The sequence below is a fragment of the Sceloporus occidentalis genome, unplaced genomic scaffold, assembly GCF_023333645.1.
Source record: "Sceloporus occidentalis isolate IW3139 unplaced genomic scaffold, rSceOcc1.0.p SCAF_3, whole genome shotgun sequence".
Lineage (NCBI taxonomy): Eukaryota > Metazoa > Chordata > Lepidosauria > Squamata > Phrynosomatidae > Sceloporus > Sceloporus occidentalis.
In genome coordinates, this window is record NW_028316983.1 from 45878619 (window position 1) to 45893117 (window position 14499).

The following is a 14499-nucleotide window of genomic DNA, read 5'->3' on the forward strand; positions in this document are numbered from 1 at the left end:
CCTCCCCTTGAGAAACTGGTTCCAAACTCCATACTAATTCCAGTTTCTTACTTTCAATTTATGTTTCTTTACTTTTTAAACTGACTTACTGTCTTGTCCAGAGATTACTCCTTTCTGCCTCATTTGATTTGACAATGGCCTGTTACAGACTGCCAAAATAAAGCTGCTTCGGGTCTCTTTGGAAGTATGCTGTTTAAATGATGCATGCATCCTAAGAATCCGGAAGCTGCACCAAAGCTGCGCTCCAGTGCTTAGGAATAGAGTGTGGCTTTGGCGCAACCTCTGGACTCTTAGGACCCATGCATCATTTAAATAGCATACCTCCAAAGAGACCCGAAGCAGCTTCATTTTGGCAGTCTGTAACAGGCCATGTCAACATCAAAAGCCCCTCAGAGTCACTTTCACTTGTAGAAATAAAAGTTCTTTTTAATATTTTGTTACTAGGAATTTCAGAAACTCACTGGGCAGCTGTCATCTGAATGAGACTGGCTTACTGTCTCGACCCCTGATCTGCTGACCTGCTGAGGGACTTAGTCACTGATTCCTGTATGGGTCGCTTCTTTCTTCAGATTTTTCTCATTCCCCTCCTCTGTTGTCTTTTTTTTTTTTTTTACTCCCACCATAGTAGTCTACTGTAAATCTGTGAATGTGCACCTGGGGAAGTGGACCAGGTCTATGAAAGCTTATGCTACAACATCTTTCACACAGTTAGTCTCAAACATGCTACAAGATCCCTTTGCATGTCTGTGAATGTGTGTGAGTGAAGAGAATACATTCTGGATGCCAAGGCAGAAAAAAAACCTGTCAGTGAAGGGAGAGGAGTCAATGGTCAAAAAATAATCTTAGGCTTTGAACTCTGGCATGCAGGGAATAACCAGTGAGTGAGTGAGTAGATTGCCAGTCCTGTCATCCAGAGAATATACAATGTGACAGTGAAAGCCTCTCCCATTCATCTGTGTAGTGAAGACTGAAAAATAAAACCAAATTCTGAACATGGGATTACCCAATGAGATCTTTTATGTAAGGTTTCTAAATTAGCCCTTAAGATCATCTTCTCTGATCAGGTTTCTTTTTCAAGAGGAATGGAAGTGTTATTTTAAGATATTTAAAAGGTGCTACAGTGGATGCTTTGACAAAATGGAGCTGCTCCTTTGAACACCTTACCATTTTACTTAAGGAGCAGACTCCAGCAGTCATCTCCTAGAACCTATGATAGAGTATTGAATGGGTTTCCTCGCTGACAGCAAGGGATGAATATATATTGAATTACTGCAGTTTGAGACAGAAACCATTTTTTAAATATATGTTTTATATAACCATATTTTTAAAAAGGATTCTAGATTAGTGGGACAGTTCCTTAAGATTAAGGTAACGTGAGTGGGAAAGGAAACAAACTAGCAATTTTATTGCTTCTGCACAATTACCACAGCACTGTCACTAATCTGGTTCATTTTATAGAAAGCTTTGAAAATGTTCCATGGAAAGTTGTTTAAACAGAGCTAAACAAATCTCAGACTTACATTTTTGAACATGTTCTGAAGTCATCTGAAATTACAAACCATGTTTGCAAAATCACTGTAAAGACAGTATGTATATCACAGAATCTATTCACTGTAGTTGAAAGCTACAAGCATTCTGCATTTATCCATGGATTACCTCCAGTATACAGATGCCTATAACACCAACAATTAAGCTTTGCAGTAAGTATGTAGACAGGCCTCATTTGGTTTAATTTCCAAGGGAACAGAGTAATACATTCAGAAAGGGCTGCACTTTCTATAGCAGCTGCTCGAGTGGCTTTCAAGCAACCTTCCACATTTCTGAATTTATAAATGACTGATCACCAAATTGTCAAAAAGAAATGAAGAAAATTCTCCTGACAGTGTCCATAGACAAGCCACTTGTACAAGATTAGGCATGTAGCTGTAAAGAAAAAGCAAAGGAACACATCAGTCCTACAAGTGTCAGTAAATTTAGCTTCTCCCCTTCACAAGATATTCAGAAGGTCTGTATAGAAACCCTGAGCTGGTATAGTCACAACATCAGTGCCAAAAATAACCAGAGGGAGCAAAAAGAGAGGGTGATGACAGTCTGACACATTTAAACTGTGTAAATACTTGAAAGAGAAGTATTTCTTAGGCTTCTTTCATATATGAAGCGTCTCCATACAAATAATTCTACATCCCACTCCCCCCACACAAACGTACTTTTAAAAGGTGGTTCTATTAATGAAGCCTGTTGGCAGCTGCCAACAGAAATAAAGTTAAGTGACAGAGTCTCAAATAATATTTTGGCATTTAGCACAGACAAAACAAAAAGCAAAAGCAGTTTGGATTATACCTCAGGAGAGAGTAACAGATATACAACAGGAGAGATGGTCGTTTTCATGTTTTCAAAATGTTAAACTTCCTTTGTATATAGTCAAAATTAAAATTTGTAGAAGAAATTTCTACACTTTATACATCAGTTAACTGTATTTTAAGGCATGCATCACTGTTCCTAGCACAATTCCTTATCAGGAATTCTGAAATCCGAAATATTCCAAAATTGTCCACAAGGGTGGCTGAGATAGTGACACCTTTGCTTTCTGATTGTTTAACGTGTGTAAACTTTGTTTCATGCACAAATTTATTTAAAATATTGTGTATAAAATTGTCTTCAGGCTATGTGTATAATGCGTATATGAAACATAAATAAATTTCATGTTTATATTTGGGTTCCATCTCTAAGATATTGCATTATATATATGCAAATATTCCAACATCTGAAAAACTAAAAAATCAAAAACACTTGTGGTTCTAAGTATTTTGGATAAGGGAAACTCAATCTATATTTTGTGACAGAATTATCTTCCACTCTGCTTTTGTAAGAAAAGTATATGTTTTTTCTTAGAAAATCTAAACAAAAGCAACAGGTACATATCTATGCATTTGCCTCACCTTGTTTCTTTACTTGCTCCAAGAGCAGATCTTTCATGGCTGCTTCCTCTGCAAGGTCAGATGGGACTTCACCTTCACTGTTCACAGCAGCTACATTGGCCCCATGACTTATCAAGTACCTATATGAAGAAGAGCCAAGTAACACTCAGTTTCAGAGCAAAGATGCAATATCTAGCTTTGTAATTAAAGTCTGATACTAAATAGCAAGAGAACCAGAGTGGTGTAGTGATTTGAGCACTGGATTATGACTCCGAAGACCAGGGTTCAAATTCCCACTCAACCATGGAAACCTGCTGGGTGACCTTGGGCAAGCCATACACTTTCACCCTGAAAGGAAGGCAAAGGCAAACTTCCACTGAACCAGTCTTGCCATGAAAACCCTGTATTAAGTCTGATTTAGTGTTGAAGGCCACAACAACAACATAGATCAACTTCCAGCAGAGTCATGCTGGAGGATCTAGCAATTCCTAGAGAGAACATATTAATCAAATCTACAAAACTCAAAGCCACAAATATGAAGGGCCAACTGTAATGGAGATTATTACAGAACATTATACTGTTTGTGCCTGTCCACTCAGATGAATACTGTCTACTCAGATGTAGAGTCAGTGTGGCATAGTGGTTGAAGTGTTGGACTACAACCCTGAAGACTAGGGATTAATTCCTAGCTCGACCATGAAACCCATTGGGTGACCTTGGAAAAGTCATTTGCTATCAGTCTCAGGGGAACACAATGGCCAACCTCCTCTCGATAAATCTTGCCAAAATCGCATGATAGGCCTTGAGGGTTGCCGTAAGTCAGAAATGACTTGAAGGCACACAACAACAAAAACAAACTCAGATGTATGCCCTAATGAGTTCAGTGGAATAAACCTCCAGGTAAATACATGTGGGATTTCAACCAGTCAATTTCCAAGGAAATTACCTGAAATCTAAAATTTGCATTCCTCATGCCTGAACTTAAAAATCAGAAATTAAGTAATCTTTGACTAGAAGCTTATATTTTTCCCTTAAAAGGACATTGAGGAGAGGCAAGGCCACGACAGAAAAACAAAGACTTGGGCCTAGTACCAGTTGTAAGTCCTAACTAGAATACATCTATCAAGTCATGGAGATTTGATATACAACATTTATGCAAGTTCCATTGATTCAATGGGCCTATGCTGCCTGGGATTAACAAGTGAATTTAAGATAGCATTGTTATGACAGACTTGAAATTTAGACAAATGTTTTATGAATTTTTATCAGACACAGCATGGTATAGTGGTTTGAGAGTACAACTATGTCTCTGGAGACCAGGGTTCAAATCCCTGCTCAGACATGGAAATCCACTGGGTTACTTTAGGCAAATCACATTCTCTCAGCCTCAGCAAAGGCAAAGCTCTTCTGAACTACTCTTGCCACAAAATCCCCATGATAAAGTTGCCTTAGTGTTGCCATAGGTTGGAAACGACTTGAAGGCACATAACAACAACAAAGGCTTGTAAAATCCTGTTGTCAAGAGTATAGCTTAGTTGCTCATTTCTCCCTATTATATGGATGTTCACACTGAATATCTGATCAGAACACCACAGCAAGAAAAACTTTCAAATATAGTCAGCTCTCAGTGATTTGAAGGCACACAGCAACAAAAACAAATTCAGATGTATGCTCTAATAATAATAATAGGATTTATTTATATACCGCCCAATCACTGGGAATCCGAGTGGTTTACAATAGAGGGGATAATAGACGGTTCCCTGCCCTCAGGCTTACAGTCTAAAGACAAGACACAAAAGGAGAAGGGAATGGTGAGGGGGGAGGGGATCAGGTCCAGCATTCTTCTCTCCCTCTGAGGCCTGGACCAAGGCAGATGGACCGGAGGGAGGGCTCTTCTTCTTCAGGCTAGCCCTGATGGAGCTGGGCCAGCCTATTCACTGCCTCTCAGGCCTAAGGATGACAGTTATGGAGGGAGGAGCCTCTATCTTCTGGCTAGCCCTGATGGAACTGGGCCAGCCTATTCACTTCCTCACAGGCTGAAGGATGACAGTTATGGAGGGAGGAGCCTCTATCTTCAGGCTAGCCCTTGATGGAGCTGGGCCAGCCTATTCACTCCCTCCCCGGCCAAAGGATGACAGTTATGGAGGGAGGAGCCTCTTTCTTCAGCCTGGCCCTGATGGAGTTGGGCCAGCCTATTCACTCCCTCCCAGGCCGAAGGATGACAGTTATGGAGGGAGGAGCCTCTTTCTTCAGCCTGGCCCTGATGGAGTTGGGCCAGCCTATTCCCTCCCTCCCAGGCCGAAGGATGACAGTTATGGAGGGAGGAGCTCCATAACTGAATAATGAGTTCAGTGGAACAAACCTCCAGTTGATATTCACCCCCCATGAATATAAAAATTCTCAGATGCTCGGGTTCTGCTGTCTCCAATGATAGCGCATGCACACAGCCGTGTCACCATTAGGAACAACGGGACCTCAATGGTGGCAGGGGCTCGTGGCCATGACACCACTAGAGACAGCTCCCAATGCCCCCAATTGTGCTGTGTGCATGCGGCCACATGCACACACCACCGCTGGGGACAGTAGGGGCTGTCCCCAATGGAGGCATGGCCATGTACACATACCACCATTGGGGACAACATGGGCTTGCTGTCCATGAATGCTTGAATCTGTGGATGGCAAGTCCACAGTTACCAAGGGCATACTGTACTGCATTGAAATACTGACAGATTATCACAGAATGTTCCCAGCGGCCTATGGAGAGTTTTCATATATCCAATTAAAGAGATCATGGCTCCATATTCAAGAGCACAGAGTTCTTCCTAAATGATTTCCATGCCATTTATTCCTAAAAGCTTTCTTCCAGAGGCACATTCAAGTAGTAATAGGTACCTGGTACTATTATTTCAAAAAGTAAGCACTGATGAAAAAACATTCTTGCATCAGGAAACTACCCCACCATAATGATCCTCAGATCTTTATGGTGACAATTACCTGTGACAGTTGTTTTATGGATTTGTCTGTGCATTGTTAAGTATCATTTCAGTGTCAAATCTAAAATGTAGTACTGAGCCATACGAGGTTCACTATACTACTCTGGAGTAACAACTTCAGGCAAGTGCAGAGGGTACACATCAAAATTAAAAAATGGACAGGCCACAAAATATAGAACTCAACATTCCTTTAACATTACAAATAAAATAGTAAGTTTATTCATCTTTGTTTCAGATTAGTAACTCAGAGGGTCTTAGTCATTAATTGCACACTGCAAAGAAACTTTCGTTTTAGTTTTCAATATAAAGAATAACAAAGCACTTTAACAAAGCAAAACCAACACAGTAAAATCAACAATAAAACATGCAAAAAGGACTCCAAGGTTCACTAAAATTAGTGCCCAAGAATGCTTGCATGAATAGGTATGTTTTCAATAATTGGAAGAGAACCTATACCACAGGTGCACTATGTATCTCTATGGGAAGATCCTCCTACAATCTGGCACCATCATGAAGAAGGCCTCAATCACCACAACAGGTATCTCTGCTAAATATGACATAACTTGAAGGGCCACCTTCAACAATTTCGTTGAATGGTGTGCCTTCAAGTAATTTCCAGCTTACAGCAACCCTAAGGTGAATAAATCATGGGGGTTTTCTTTGCAAGATTTGTTCAGAGGGAATTTCCCTTTGCCTTTCTCTGAGGCAGAGAGTGTAAGTTGGCCAAGGTCATACAGTGGTTTTCCATAACTGAGAAAGGATTTGAACCCTGGTCTCCAGTGTTTGTAGTACATTGTTCACACCATGCTGGTCTCATGCTGGTCTACATAGAATGCATTCCTTCAGGTAGTCCAATTACAAGTCTTACAGGGCCTTACAAGTCCACAACAGAACCTTAAACTCAGTTTGATAAGAAATAGACCACTAATGTGATTCCTTCAGCATTGCTCCAATAAGTGCATAGTAAAATATTATACTAAGCATATACACCACTGTATTCTGTGCTAACTACAACATCCAAAATATCACTTAGGGCACCCTAATATGAGGTGCAACACAACAATCTAGTCTAGAGGTTACTAATGTTGGGTTCCCTCTAATTTATTTAAGCTTGAATAGAAAATCCTCTTGGCCACTATGGACATCTACATCTCTAATAACAAAAATGAATGAAGAAGCCCTTAAATTTCAAAACTGCTTCTTCAAGGAGAATATAACCTCACAGACCTGAGAAATGCTCACTGATAGGGCTTCCATGTAAGTAATTTACAGTTACAGTTCAACAGTCCTTACCCAGCCCAATACTTTCAAATACCAGTTTAGAACATAAAAGATCACAACTACCGTATTTTCCAGCGTACAAGACGACTTTTTAACCCTCTAAAATTGGGTCAAAAGTCGGGGGTCGCCTTGTACGCCGGGTGCGCGCGCTCTGGGGCCGCCGGCTTCTCAGGCCTCCAGAGGCCTGGGAAGGCGGCAGCCCCATGCCGGCTTCTAAGGGGCCTTCGGAGGCCCCTTAGAAGCTGGTGCGCGCACTCTGGGGCCGCCGGCCTCTCAGGCCTCCGGAGGCTTGGGAAGCCGGCACACGCGCTCTGGGGCTGCTGGCCTCTCAGGCCTCTGGAGGCTTGGGAAGCTGGCAGCCCTGCGCCGGCTTGTGAGCAGCCTTGGGGGGGCCTTCAGAAGCCAGCGCGTGCGCTCTGGGGCCACAGGCCTCTCAGGCCTCCGGAGGCCTGAGAAGCCGGCAGCCCCGCGCCGGCGCTTAGGAGGGGTAGCCTTATACGGTGAGTATAGGCTAAAGCCTATAATTTTCTTTTAAAAGTTGGGAGTCATCTTATACGCCCGGTTGTCTTATACACCGGAAAATGTAATAAAATAAAGAGAAAAGTCATCATCATAAAAGCCTCCAATCTCCTCAGAGATGGTCCAGGAAGATACCAAAGTCAATAGTATCAAAGGCACCCAGCTAGATAGTATTCTTCCTATTTCACCCTCCATAAAGATAACACACCAGGATAACAAAGGCCAGGTCAATCCCAAAACCAGTAAGGGATAATCTAGGGGAACCTGCAGCTGAAATTCAACAACTCTCTCAAGCACTTTGCCCATAAAGGGGCTTTTCACAACTGGTTGGCAGTTCTCTAAAACCTCTGAGTCCAAAGTGGGATGATTCAGAAGCAGACACACCACTGTTTGCTCACATAAAATGACAGGATATTTTATACAATGGTGTTTTGCCACAAACCTAGATGGACCCAACATTCCCCACTCATTTGGTCCGAATGAGCCAAATGAGCAAAGAGCAGTCACAAGGCTGCAAGCAACCTGTCCTCATTCTCCAGCCACAATAGCTGAAATCAGTTTGACAAAACTGGGTCTGACAGTTCTTCTGATGCTTCTGTCCCTCAGATTCTACTGCAACAATAATCTACTCAAAGTTCTAGCAAACTGGACCCAGTGAGTCACTGAGGTTCTAGGTTCAAGGTAAATAAGGCACAACACTCCCTGGCAAAGGGCTACCAGGTAGATATTGCACTACCATGCAATGGGCACAATTAGCAGTTCTAGCACATGTCCGGTCATCTTCAATCTGAAGGTCATCAAGTTCAACTCACTTCAGTATGCATGGTAAAGAACTGTCCTAGAGTTTTTCAATGCCATATCTGAGGCTACTTCAGCCAACTCAGTCAGTAAACAGCTGGACAGCAAGCGAGGTGGTAGCAAGCAACATCCACAAACCATCTCCATAGCTTAGCCTCAAAATGAAGAGGTTTCCAGGCAAGAAACAGGGAATTTTATGGGTTACATAAACTCCCTGTCTCACCAGTTTTCCAGTCTGGATTGAGACTACACTGAGTACTTGGGTAGGCAAAGATGAGTGAAATCTATTTCATTACTTAAGACTATCTACATCATGCTTTCTCAGTTTTCTCTACACGAAAGAAAATATACATACTCAGTCACCATGGATGCATTTTCTGCAATCACTTAACTGGGTGCATAATTTTATATGAGCAATTTCCCAATAATCCCCTTTGAAGTGAGTAAAAGTCAAATAGGCTACCTTTCATCTCATTTCTGGGAGAAAGACAGGCAGAAAGGCAGACCATATATGAATCTAATCAATCAACAGTTATATATACACAAATAATTAAATGTATATATTTATCTATATGTGCTTGTATTATTTCCAATATCCAGGTCATACTGAAACTCACTCACTCTGCTATGTTCAGATAGCCACAAGATGCAACCGCATGAAGTGGGGTCCAGCCCTCGTTATCCTGCTGATTTACATTGGCTCCATATTCTACCAGAAACTTTACCATGTCCAGGTTCTCATCTATACAGGCCTTAGAAGAAAGAAGAGAAGCAGGGAAGGAAGAGAGAGAGACAAGGATGTTAAAATTAGCAAACTACCATCATTTTCAATTTTAACAGCTGTAAATGATACCAGGAGCTTCACTTTCATATTGAGTCTGCCTGTCTTTCAACTCCCTTTGACATCTACATAAGATTTTACCTCCCCCTCTCATGAACTGGGGACTGAACAGATTGTAAAGTGATCTTTCGGTATTCATTTTAGGAATAGCATCAAATTCCACAGCACAAGACAAGGTTTGGAACATGCTGTTCCAGGAAAGGTTCAATGAAAGAGATTGTGTCAGGACACTCAATGGAATGACATATGGTGAGAATCAAAACAGTGAATTCCAAGCATGAAATCCTGGGAAATTTTTGACTCAAACACAAATCAGTACAATTACACACTGGATATTTACCCTTGCATATGAAATCACAAAAGAAGTTGGGCATTGAATGGAGAATTTACAAAGTGATTCATCTTTACCTATTTTCTAAAAACAAATCTTATTTAACTGACTGAAAATAAACCCTAACTTATATTTAGTAGTTTCCCTACCTTAACCAGGCTTGCTACCCTGATAACTTTGGTTATAATAGATGAAACAAATTTCATTTGCCTTGGGCACATGAATACTTCGGAAACTGAGTATGTACCAACTGTTTTATTACGAGAAATTTTGTCTACAAAAATGAATACTGACACTATTCTAGATCTAAAATGAGACAACTTTGTGATAAGTCATTTCTGTTTGATGTACTTGGTCTGAGAGCAGAATTGTCCTAAAGGAAAACTCACTGCTAACGATTGCACATACAATCAGTGGGAAATTAAAAGTAAATATGAAAAATCAGAGCTGCTAGCCCTTTTTTACTCCTTACCTAGCTCTCTAAAAACGGTGGGAAGCTACCTAACAAAACCCTATGAAATTCATGGGGTTGCGTAGGCAGGTGACTTCAAGGTGCGCACACACATATACCCAAGGGTATGGAACAAGGTCAGCTTACATTGCAGTGGCTGCATCCGAACTGCAGAAATAATCCAATTTGACACCATTTTAACTGCCATGATTCTGTGCTATGGAATTCTGGGAATTGTAGTTTGTTGGGGCACCTGAGCTCTGACAGAGAAGGCTAGATATCTCACAAAACCATAGTTCCCAGAATTCTATAGCATTGAGCCATGACAGTTGGTGATATCAAACTGAATTATTTCTGCAGCACAGATACAGTCTGTGACTTATTTTTGTAAGATATATTATATTAAATGTTTATAGCACTATAATGGGCCCTTGGTATCCACTAGGGCAGCGGTTCCCAACCTGTGCTCTGTGGAACCCTTAGGGCTCTGCAAGTCAAAAAGGTTGGGAAACCCTGCACTAGCGTTAGTTCCAGGACCTCCTTGTGGATACCAAAATCCATGGATACCGAGGTCCCTTTGAACATAATGGCACAGTAAAATGGTGTCCCTTACATAAAATAGCAAAAAAGGCTTGTTTTATGGAATTTCTATATCTATTTAAAGTATTTTCAAGCTGAGGATAAAGAATCTGTGGATACAGAGGGCCGACTGTAGTAGATTGGCTTGTTATCTTCAGATCAATGTAATCAAGCTGTTTACTGTTTATCACACACTTATATTCATGTTTAGTTAGTAGCTTCATCCTATAATCTAGGTTGTTATTGCCATCAAGTTCACTTCAACTTATTGCGACCCTATGAGAAACCTCAAAACTACCCTATCATCAAGAGCCCTGCTCAGGTCTCACAGACATTGACTGAATCTACTGTATCTGTAATGCAATCTTCCGCTTTTCCTACTGTTTTTTGCCTTATCAAGCATTACTGTATTTTCTAGTGAGTCATGTGTTCTCATGATCTGTACAAAGAAGGACATTCTCTGTTTAGTTATATAAATACTGACTGAGTATCCCTTATCTGGAATTCCAAAATCTGAAATATTCCAAAACCCAAAATTGTTCACACGGGTAGATGAGATAATGACAAACTTTGTTTTATGAACACAATTATTAAAAATATTAGGCATAAAATTACTTTCAGGCTATGTGTATAACGTGTATATAAAACATAAATGAATTTCACGTTTACATTTGGGTCCTATCTCCAAGATATTCATTGTGTATATGCAAATATTCCAAAATTTGAAAAACTTCAAAATCCAAAACATTCTGGTCCAAGCATTTAAGATAAGGGAACACAACCTGTATCTTAATTATTTTTTTCAATTCCCCAAAGTTTTCTAATACATATCTAAATCTGGGTAGACTTGATTAAAAATCTAATTCATGTATTTTCAAATTCATATACAGTATATTCTGAATAAAGCCAATTGATAAAACAATTACAACAGGGTGGTTTTCACTAAGTAGAATGTTTATTCAATTTAAGACATAATCCAAAAACTTTCAAAATACCACACATGTACACACTAATTGTGCGGGTCTATGGCTATAATAAAGGTGAACTGAACATGCACACTGAATCTGTGAAGAAGTAAATTTCTGTTTCATCCTCTTTACATATGCAAGGATATTAAGCAAAATCACAGGCCCAGATGCTATAGCTGAATGTATATTAGAAAGTAAATCCCACAAAAGAATGCATGCTTACTCATAACAAAACAAGCACATCTCTTTGTGGGATTTTTTTAGGAGTATGCATGCACAAGACTGGACTGTAAATATCTTGAACATTCCATAATAAAGGGCTTGTCATCAAAAGACAAACTACCGGTAGCTAGCAGATCCAATATTTTTAATTCTCAAAGTGTACATATTACAGAGTTCAGGTAGCGGGAATAAAATAAAAATAAAAAGATCATCCTGACAATTAAAGCACAACAGCTTTGCATTGTATATGCCAATCAGTATAGGAACATGCTGAGTTGTTAGATCCCACCTCCTGGATTCTAGCAGCATGTGAAGACTTATTAAGTAAAAAGCCCATATTCCACAAAAATATCAGGAGTCATGTTATTCCTCATGATTATTTGCATTTTAGAAAAGTAACCCTAAGCAATCCAGAGGGTACTTGACCATGATTCACTAGTATGAGAATGTGCACAAATCATGCTTGCAATAAATTTTGTGTTCAATTTATAGTTGAAGGCTTTCATGGCTGACATCCATAGTTTTTTGTGGGTTTTTCGGGATAATTTCAACTGGAAAGAAGAAACACTTAAAGTGAACAAAATTTGGCTACCAGTCCTGAAGAATAGCAAAATAAGGACTCAGCAAATGCAAATGGGAAACCATTCAGAGTCAGGGACTTTCCCAGCAGATAACTGATCACCAATTAGCAGACATTAATCCTCGTTCGCATTAGCCTCCCAGGCTGAGGCCAGCCATCAACACAGAACAATACACATGCAAATCACTCCTGCATTCCCAGGCTCACACAGTATATATCAGGGGTAGGCAACCTACGGCCCACAGGCCGAATCCGGCCCAGCGAGGCCTTGGGACCGGCCCCAGCCCGGTCCTGCCGCTGGGGCCTTTGGCCTCTCGCGCGAGGAGGCAATTGTCTATAGAAGCCTCAGAAACATGCATTTATATTAACATTTTTTTAAAAATCAACACATTTTTTCGCATGTCCTCCATTTTTTAAAAAGTATCCTCCATTTGAAAATTTTGTCCTACATTTGTCCCAGTTTATTTATTTATTTATTAAAAAATTATTTAATTATTTATTTTTTGCCTCCGGCCCCCCAGTTGTCTGAGGGACAGCAACCCGGCCCCCGGCTCAAAAAGGTTGCCTACCCCTGGTATATATACACCCAATTTTTCCAGCCAAAGCATTCTCTGAAGATGCCAGCCACAGATGCTGGCGAAACGTCAGAAAGAAACTGCTAGGACATGGTCACATAGCCCGAAAAATCCACAAAAAACTATTCATGTTCAATTGTTGTTGTTGTTGTTAACTGCCCTCAAGCCGATCTCGACTCATGGTAACCCTATGGATGAGACATCCCCAAGACCCTCTGTCCTCCACTGCTCTGTTTAATTACTCCAACCCCATACCCGTGACTTCCTTAATAGAGTCCATCCATCTAGCATGTGGCCTTCCTCTCTTCCTACTTCCCTCCACCTTTCCCAGCATTACTGTCTTTTCCAATGATTGCTTCCTTCTCATGATGTGTCCGAAGTACAACAGCCTCAGTTTGGTCATCTTGGCTTCCAGGGAGGTTTCCGGCTTGATCTGCTCTAGGACCCATTTGTTTGTCCTTTTGATTGTCCATGGAATCTTCAGAACTCTTCTTCAGCACCACATCTCAAATTAATGGATATTCTTCCTATCTTGTTTTTTAACTGTCCAGCTCTCACATCCATACATGGTAATAGGGAATACAATGGCTTGTATGATTCTAACTTTTGTGCTCAGTTGTATATCTTTGCATTTTAGAATCTTTTTCTAGTTCTTTCATAGCCACCTACCCATTCTTAATCTTCTTCTGATTTCCTGACTGGAGTCCACATTTCTATCAGTGTTTGATTCAGGTTTCAATCTTAACCAGATTATTTTTAAAATGTATATTTGTAACTAAAATGTCAAGCCTTTTAAAAGAATGAATAAAAGATAACAGGTTTCATCCTAACAATGTTTTCTATCCCCTCATTACTGGTACAAAATCCTGCAAATGTTCCTTCCACACACACAGGGTCTAGGGACTCTCCTGAACAGCGCATAGGCCAGTGATGGTGAACCTTTTAGAGGCCGAGTGCCCAAAGTGCAACCCAAAACCCACTTATTTATTGCAAAGTGCCATGTCCCTCTGGCTTTCTAGTAACAAACTCTGGCAAACTATGTGCTGGGGTGACGGCACATGTGCCCATAGAGAGGGCTCTGAGTGCCACCTCTGGCACGCGTGCCATAGGTTCGCCATCACTGGCATAGGCTATGGGACAGCAGTGGAAGGGAGAAACTGCAGAGATCAGATGGAACCATTTTGTTCCCCTTGCATATTGTTTGGATGCAAACCACATTTAAATTTCTTAAGGTAACTGATTTTTATTACTTCAATTGCATTTAAGTCATTTGTCTTCAAAATTTTATCAATTACTACACTAAAAAACAAACAAACAAACCCTGTTTTAGCCCATATTGTTCTAGAGAGTTTTATACTGTTTGGATTTCTGCGAGTCTGCAAACAATTCATTTGCTATAGATTTGTTGCTTAGTATTTAGTAACAGCTGGGAAAGTCAATATA

At 40.5% G+C, this 14499-nt stretch overlaps 1 protein-coding gene across 16 annotated transcripts in view; it reads right to left on the minus strand.

Moving 5' to 3' along the window:
* The window catches only part of PPP1R12B (protein phosphatase 1 regulatory subunit 12B), a 183312-nt gene that overhangs the window by 137884 nt on the left and 30929 nt on the right, over positions 1-14499 (minus strand). For 14 of the 16 annotated variants that reach the window (XR_016280405.1, XR_016280404.1, XM_089514315.1 and 11 more), the window contains exons 2-3: positions 9131-9261; positions 2940-3058 (exon numbers count right to left, since the gene is read on the minus strand). Coding sequence is in view for 14 of the 16 variants with exons in the window: in XM_089514315.1 (XP_089370441.1) it covers positions 2940-3058; positions 9131-9261 (250 nt within the window). In the remaining 2 variants the exon portion in view is untranslated. Of the gene's footprint in view, positions 1-2939; positions 3059-9126; positions 9262-14499 lie in introns of those variants that run through there. The other 2 variants (XM_089514318.1, XM_089514319.1) reach the window with 2 other exon arrangements.